Source organism: Austrofundulus limnaeus, unplaced genomic scaffold (assembly GCF_001266775.1).
Source record: "Austrofundulus limnaeus strain Quisiro unplaced genomic scaffold, Austrofundulus_limnaeus-1.0 Scaffold2158, whole genome shotgun sequence".
NCBI classification, from domain to species: domain Eukaryota; kingdom Metazoa; phylum Chordata; class Actinopteri; order Cyprinodontiformes; family Rivulidae; genus Austrofundulus; species Austrofundulus limnaeus.
Genome location: NW_013954560.1, coordinates 8,270 through 16,372, shown reverse-complemented (window position 1 = coordinate 16,372; position 8,103 = coordinate 8,270). Strand labels below are relative to the sequence as shown.

The 8,103-nt window shown below is 43.9% G+C and overlaps 1 protein-coding gene across 3 annotated transcripts in view; it reads right to left on the bottom strand.

Annotated features, from left to right (window-relative positions):
* Nucleotides 1–2,580: 2,580 nt before the first annotated feature.
* The window catches only part of LOC106537162 (protein capicua homolog), a gene marked incomplete at its 5' end in the record, with an annotated part of 10,570 nt that continues 5,047 nt past the window's right edge, over nt 2,581–8,103 (bottom strand). For all 3 annotated transcript variants that reach the window (XM_014034535.1, XM_014034536.1, XM_014034537.1), the window contains 7 exon segments: nt 2,581–2,961; nt 3,044–3,169; nt 3,244–3,378; nt 5,779–5,930; nt 6,429–6,571; nt 7,465–7,634; nt 7,813–8,086. In XM_014034535.1, the coding sequence (XP_013889989.1) occupies nt 2,699–2,961; nt 3,044–3,169; nt 3,244–3,378; nt 5,779–5,930; nt 6,429–6,571; nt 7,465–7,634; nt 7,813–8,086 (1,263 nt within the window).

Genomic DNA, 8,103 nt, shown 5'->3' with positions numbered 1-8,103 from the left:
TCCTTTCCTTTTTTTTCGTTTTTTTATGTTTTTTTTTTTTTTTTTACAAATAACCCCCCTCCCCCCAAACTTCTGCATCCGGTGAGAAATCTTAAGAGAAGGGGGGAGTAGGAAAAAAACTGATTTTTATCCCCTTCTTTATCCAGAGTTTCTTTTTTTTGTGATTCTGTTTTTATGCTGGAGAAGAAACACGATAGAGCCACGAGAGAAAAACAGGCCACGGTAAAACTGGTTATTTCAACGGCAACAAGAACAAGAAAAAGCAACATCATATTCATTTTTTTTGGGGGGGGGACGGGGGGGATTATTCGAAGAAGTTTCTGCTTCTCCTCCTCTTTTTGTCCTCAGCGTTGAGTTTAATTCTTCAAAGCCTCACAACCGGAAGTCTCTTTATATAATCTCTTTTCGGTGCACACAGTTTGTTTGTTTGTTTGTTTGTTTGAGGGGGGGGGGGACAACAGACATAAAGTCAGCTCCTGCCACTTAGCTCCATCCTAACGGCAACAACTGAAGGTGCAAAGATTGGTCACGCTGCATCTCCTCCTCTTCTCACTACAATCAGTAGAAACTGTGCAGGCCGATGGCTTCGTCACACCGGGGTTGTGTGTTTCTGTGTGCGTGTGTGTGTGTGCGTGTGTGTGTGTCCTGCAGCATCCAGGGGCTGTGGAATATCAGTGGAGGTCGCTGGGGTTGTGTCTGCCGCCCGACCACGGTGCTGAGGAGTGGAAGGGCAGGGAGGAGGTCAGGTTCATCTGAGGGGTTCAGTGGCTGCTGGCGACAGCAAACTGCATCTGCACGGTAACAAAGTGCCCTGTGGGGTCTCCGTCCTTCGGCCGCGGCTCCTGGGGACGGACGACCAAGAGTAACAGTCTGATTTGGTAGATGTGTGAGTGTGTGTGTGTGTGTGTGTGTGTGAGGGTTGGACGTTAGCTGGTGGAGACCCCCAGTCTTCTGTGGCACAACACTGTTGCTCCGGTGCTGCAGAGCGGGTCGATATATTGATATTTTTAAAAGCAACATCCTATTTATTTCTGTTATTTTAATATCAATGCACCCCCCGACCTTTAGGGGGCAGTATAGCGATGTGTGAAAATTCTGAAAACGCTTTAAAAAACAGACGTTTTGGACTGATTTTGGTTTTTATAATTATGAATATATATACTTTTATAATATTTTGCTGTTTTTTGAGTCAGTGGCATTGAGCAATAATTATAAAGTAATATGCATCGGATTTTACTTTTGAGGCCCTCAAGGTGGTGATCTTGGCCCAGTTTAGGGTCACAACTCAAGGGTTAAAGTGCCTGTGATATGATTTTTTTAAATAAATATAAAGACATTATTGGAAAGATAACATTATTAGCATATTGCAAAAATAATTTCCCGCTCCTGAGATGAAAATTTGTTGAGATATTTGCATGTGAAGGAACAGGAAGTGATGTCAAAGGGGAATGTCTGCATGGAATAAAGCATTGATATAATAGCTAACGACACAGACTGTAGAGAAGAATCTGATGTTCCTTTAGATTATTTTGAGTCATAATCAGAGAGATGAACAAGAGTTAAAGTTTAAATAAAATAGTTTCAATAAACAAAGATTAGAGTTCTGTTTCTTAAAGAGTTCCCCTTTGATGTCACTTCCTGTTGCACTTTGGCTGAGCCAAGTTCAAAATAAAATGTGCCATTTATGTGACAAAATAGGTGAAATCACATGTTTTATGCCAGATTTCTTGTATAAAAATGTGTTTTCTTTTTTTGTATTTGATGGATGTCACCGGCACTTTAAGAGTCTCTGTCCTGGATACCCAGCTCTAGTTAGGAATTAGTGGTTATTTTATATCTTATAGGTTCTGAGACGGTTGAAGCTGAGTTTTTGAAAAATCTGTATCATCTAAAAAAAAAATCTGTGAGATTTCTCTACACCTCCGTCCAGCTGCAACATGTAGGAAATCTGTGTAAGATAACATGCATGTGATCCGTTCATGCCTGCGCCAGGACCCTGATGACCCTCAGGAGGGAGGGGAGGGACTTTAAAGTCTGGAACTTCCCTTTCTCCAGATGGGAAGAGAAACGTCTTTAATTGGATTTTTTAAAACTGTCTTTCCTCGACTACATGAGGAAAAAACTGGTGAGATTAGGTGATATAACTGGTGACAATTATTATCGTTTTAGTTAAAAACAAGTATAGTTTCAGGGATAACAGTGAATAAGAACCGACTGATAAAAAGTGGGGTTTAAACCCATAAATCCTGCCTCTGTAGAGCCAAGATTCAGCTCTGCAACAATAATATTAACATAATTAAAACGTTTAAATTGTTGAAATATTCGTCCAACGGTCCAACCCTGCAGTGTGTGTGTGTGTGTGTGTGTGTGTGTGTGTGTGTGTGTGTGTGTGTGTGTGTGTGTGTGTGTGTGTGTGTGTGTGTGTGTGTGTGTGTGTGTCAGAGAGATAGAGTGTGTGTACCACAGCTACTGCATGGTGCTGAAAGCAGACCTGGGCACCGTTTGTCTCTAAACACATTCAGGATTCTTTTGACTCGTGTGATTTGGACACTCTAAAGTCTGATTGGACAATCGAGGAGCGTCTCCTGGAGTTTGAATCGTCTCATCTTCTCTGCCCAGGTCTGGTGGATCGGATCCTTCTGGATCCTACCGGTCCACACGCTCTTCTCTCGTTTTTTTGTTTTGTGTCTCCTCCAGTTTACGGTGCGTCGTTCCTCGGCTCCTCGGCGCCCGGGCCTTTGTCTCCTTGCTGCTCCGTCCCTCCGTCCTCTCGTGCTGACGGGTTGGAGGACAGGTTGTGGGACAGGGAGGGGCTGGCTTCAAACAGCACCCCGTGCTCCAGGGATCCGGGCGTGGCCGTCTGCATGATCTTCTGACGGACCTCGCGGATCTTCAGCTGCAGACACACCTTGGTGGGGAACGTGTCCGAGTGGCGCGCCTGGAAGGCGGCCGTGGCCTGAGCTGTGGGCGGAGACAAAACAGGAAGTAGGTTGCAGTCGACCCGGGCAACATGGAGAAGCTCCCGACGAGACGTTTACTCTACCTGACGGGAAGAAGCCGTGCTCCTGGAACAGCTGCATGACCAGCGCTCGACGCTGATCCAGAGTCCGGCGCAGAGACGAGTACGGGACCCGGTCCAGGTCCCCCAGAGGAACCTCGCCCTCCAGACCTGGGTGGACAGAGATCTGTGTTTAGGACCACAGAGGACACCTGTTCTAAGCTCTTCACCAGGTGTGGCTCTACCTGTTCTGTCGAAGGTGAAGATGTCTCCTTCACACTTAGCTGCGCTCTTCGGGGTGTTCGGCTCCGAGCTGCAGCTGGACAGACGGCGAGTCTTTCTCCGCGGGGAGCTCGGGTCTTCTGATACCGCATCCAGGTCTGGAGGGGTCAGAGGAGGACAATTATAATTAAAAACTGCCCAAAACCCAAAAAACATCAGGTTTTCATTTGAGCTGAAGGCTAGCTATAAGCTACAACTAGCAGAAGCTAAAAGTAGCAAGAGGCTGGCTAAAAATAAAAGAAACAAAACAATTAAAATAAAATGGTTATAAAGAGAAAAAAGAATGGCTAGCTAAAATATTATAGAAGCTAAAAGTAGCTACAAGTAAGAAGCTAAATGTTGCAAGAAGGCTGGCTAAAATCTGAAAGAACAGAACTAAAAGTAGCTACACAGAGAGTAAAAGTATCAAAAATTGCATAAGGCTAGCTAAAATCTAAAAGGTAGCAGAATGTTAGCTAGAAGCTAAAAGTAGCTAAATGTTATCAAGTAGCTAAAGGTAACAAAAGTAGCAAAACGTAGGCTAAATGCTAAAAATAGCAAAACACCAATTAAAGCATCAAAATGCTAACGAAAATGTAAGATTAGCAAAAGGCTGGCAAAAAAATCTAAAAATAGCTAAAATATAAAAGTAGCAAAAGCTAAAATCATCTAAAAGTTAGAGGCTAAAAGTAGCAAAAATAAAAGTAGCCTAAGAGCGAGTACAAGCAGATTTCAAAGAGAATGAATGAATTTTAAAGCATTTAACGGAGCAAATATTTGTAAATAAAACATACAGTGGGGAAAATAAGTATTTAGTCAGTCACCAATTGTGCAAGTTCTCCCACTTAAAAAGATGAGAGAGGCCTGTAATTGACATCATAGGTAGACCTCAACTATGAGAGACAAAATGTGAAAAAAAATTGAGAAAATCATTTTGTCTGACTTTTAAATAATTTTTTTGCAAATAATGGTGGAAAATAAGTATTTGGTCAATAACAAAAGTTCATCTCAATACTTTGTTGTATATCCTTTGTTGGCAATGACAGAGGTCAAACGTTTTCTGTAAGTCTTCACAAGGTTGGCACACACTGTTGCTGGTATGTTGGCCCATTCCTCCATGCAGATCTCCTCTAGAGCAGTGATGTTTTGGGGCTGTCGGCGGGCAACACGGACTTTCAACTCCCTCCAAAGGTTTTCGATGGGGTTGAGATCGGGAGACTGGCTAGGCCACTCCAGGACTTTGAAATGTTTCTTACGAAGCCACTCCTTTGTTGCCCTGGCAGTGTGCTTGGGATCATTGTCATGCTGAAAGACCCAGCCACGTTTCATCTTCATTGCCCTTGCTGATGGAAGGAGGTTTGCACCCAAAATCTCACAATACATGGCCCCATTCATTCTTTCATGTACACGGACCAGTCGTCCTGGTCCCTTTGCAGAGAAACAGCCCCAAAGCATGATGTTGCCACCCCCATGCTTCACAGTTGGTATGGTGTTCTTTGGATGCAACTCCGCATTCACTTTCCTCCAAACACGACGAGTTGTGTTTTTACCAAATAGTTCTACTTTGGTTTCATCTGACCATATGACATTCTCCCAATACTCTTCTGGAACATCCAAATGCTCTCTAGCAAACTTCAGACGTGCCTGGATATGGACTGGCTTAAGCAGGGGGACACGTCTGGCACTGCAAGATCTGAGTCCCTGGAGTCGTAGTGTGTTGCTGATGGTAGCCTTTGTAACATTGGTCCCAGCTTTCTGCAGGTCGTTCACTAGATCCCCCCTTGTGGTTCTGGGATTTTTCCTCACCGTTCTTGTGATCATTTTGACCCCACGGGCTGAGATCTTGTGTGGAGCCCCAGATCGAGGGAGATTAGTAGTGGTCTTGTATGTCTTCCATTTTCTGATTATCGCTCCATCAGTAGATTTCTTCACACCAAGCTGCTTGCCTATTGCAGATTCAGTCTTCCCAGCCTGGTGCAGGTCTACAATTCGGTTTCTGGTGTCCTCCGACAGCTCTTTCGTCTTCACCATAGTGGAGTTTGGAGTGTGACTGTTTGAGGTTGTGGGCAGGTGTCTTTTATACTGTTAACGACTTCAAACAGGTGCCATTAATACAGGTAATGAGTGGGGGAAAGAGGAGCCTCTTAAAAAAGAAGTTACAGGTCTGTGACAGCCAGAAATCTTGCTTGTTTGTAGGTGACCAAATACTTATTTTCCACCATTATTTGCAAAAAAATTCTTTAAAAGTCAGACAAAATGATTTTCTCAAAAAATTTTTCACATTTTGTCTCTCATAGTTGAGGTCTACCTATGATGTCAATTACAGGCCTCTCTCATCTTTTTAAGTGGGAGAACTTGCACAATTGGTGACTGACTAAATACTTATTTTCCCCACTGTACACTGAAAAGTTTAAAAGTTCCTATAACCAGAGGTCAGAGCCTCCGTCTCCAGAATGAGCCGAACATTCAGACACGTGAACAAGCAGCACAAATCCCTCAGTCCTGTGGCTCCGCCTCACCCGTGGAGTTGCGTCTCTTCTTGCGGTAGCTGCCCAGGATGGCTCTGGGCGAGGTGGCCAGGCTCTGAAGGGTCGGAGACGGGAGGACATCCTCCGGGTTGAACTCTGGAAGCTCAGCAAAGCGCTCCTCGAAGTACGTCTCCGACAGGACCCTGCGGACACAAACACCGCCGCCACGTCAGTCCAGAGGAGAGTTTTCACGTTTCCATTCCTCCAGGCTTCAGTTTCTGTCTGTGGCCTCCGCACGGCTTTCATCTGCTCTAAATAAAGACTCCATCACTCTGCCCACTCACACTCAGTAAACAGAGTTCCCACCAGGAGCTGAAAGTTTGCTCTGAATGGTTCTGAGGCGCCACGCTGCAGCTGGTGTTACAGTCAACAGATGGGAGCGCCGCGGCTCCCCCTTAAGCTGCTTCCAGCCAAAATTACAGAAGATAATCAAGGAGAGCTCTAATTACTGCTGAGTCAGCTTTACTATTGTTTACTTTTCATGGTGAAAAGGACTTTCCTCTGCATTTTGTTCTAATGTGCTCCGATTAGATCCTGAAGTCTAAACTCACAAAGCGAGAACAGAAACGTTTCAGTTCCTCCTTCACTCACTTCCTGTTTGGGTTTCTGACCTAAACGTTTTCTAATCCTCACATACTCACTTGTCGTGGGAGTCGGGTGTCTTTTTGAGCGGAGGGGGTCGAAACTTATTCTTCTTGGAGGTGGAGGGGGCTTCTCTTTCTGCTGGTGGGGGTGGAGGCGGGTCCAAACCTGAGGGTGGAGGAGGTGGGGTGCGAGGTCCAGCCTGGTGAGGAGATGTTCACAGCAGAGTGGAGCTTTATGGATTAATGCTGTTTAAAACAGGCTCAGCATATTTTTCTTACAGAAAATAACTAAAATAACTTGAAAGAAAAAAACTCAGTTTGTCTCCTCTAAGAAAAATGCGTTAATTTTTTGTGTGCATCAAAACATTCATCTCAATCAGGACACGAGTTTTAATCACCCAGGTTTTCATAACTTTATTGTTTTTCTACATATTTTTCTTTTTTTACAAATATTTTCTTCATATTATGATCATAAAAATATATTTAAAAACATTAAACCTGCTTTATTATTTAACCACATCTTTGCCATTTTAGCTTCTAGCTAGTATTTGCTTTTTACTAGCCTTTTGCTACTTGTATCTTTTAAATGACCTTTTGTTTTTATCTTTTTGTTAGCCTTTTGACACTTTTAGCTACCAGTTAAATACTTAATGTTTTAGCTAAGACTTGGATAATTTAGCTAGCTTTTTGCTACTTTTATCTTTTAGTTAGCCTTTTGTTTATTACCCAGCTTTTTCTTATATTTAGTCTTTCCTGCTAAGCCGTTTGCTACTTTTAGACTTTAGCTATCATTCTGCTATGTTGAACTTTTAGCTAACTAATTTAGCCTTTTAACCAGATTGTTGCTTTTTCTAACTGATCTTGTTTTGCTTTAAGCTAGCATTTAGCTACATTTATCCTTTAGCTAGCCTGTTTTTCCATCAACTCATATTGAGTTGAGCGTCGCTGCTTTTTAACAGAAACTTATATTATTCTCTTTATTTTCTTCTCATGTTTGAAGAAGGTCAAACATAAAAAAGACTCAATTCTGATATTTTTGTTCTTATTTCAGCTCATTAATCAAACTAAAGGTGTAATAAAAATGTGTTTTCACCTCTTTGCTGCTGTGGTCGTCTCTCTCAGTCTCTTTGGCTCTTTTCTTCTCACCGCTCTCTTTTGTCGCTCCGTCGGGCTCTTCATCCGTCTCACTTTGTTTCTCTCTGCCGGTTTCATCGCTCGTGTCTTCTTCTTTGATGTTCAGGTTGAAGTCTTCCTCTTTTTTCACTGGAACACAAGCAAAACAAGATCCTTTTGGTTTGTGAAGCAAAGAGACAGAAACAAACTATTCCTCTCTGGGTAAAAGCAGATGTAGTTCTACATCTGTCAAACAACAAAACTAGCAGGTACTGGCTCGTTAGGAGCTCGTTAAAGATATGTGATCTGGACTTTAGAACCCGGGTACCTGTCAGGCCTGTGGTTCCACAGCAGCTCATGGAGGAGCTCGTGTCGCAGATGGCCGACCCGTCAGTCTGAGCGTCCACCTGGCTCTCCTGTTTCACCTTGACCTCCAGTCCTGTTCCGGGCTGAGCGGTGGCCCCCGTGGACCCTTTGGCCGGTGGGGAGGGCGGGTTTATGGAGTCCTGAGCTGGAGCGCCCAGCGCAGGTGGCACGGCCGTCACTGAGACCACGCTGGTGGCCAGAGCCACGGTTTGAGTGGGATAGATGGCAGTTAGAACCTGGGTGGGGGTGGGGG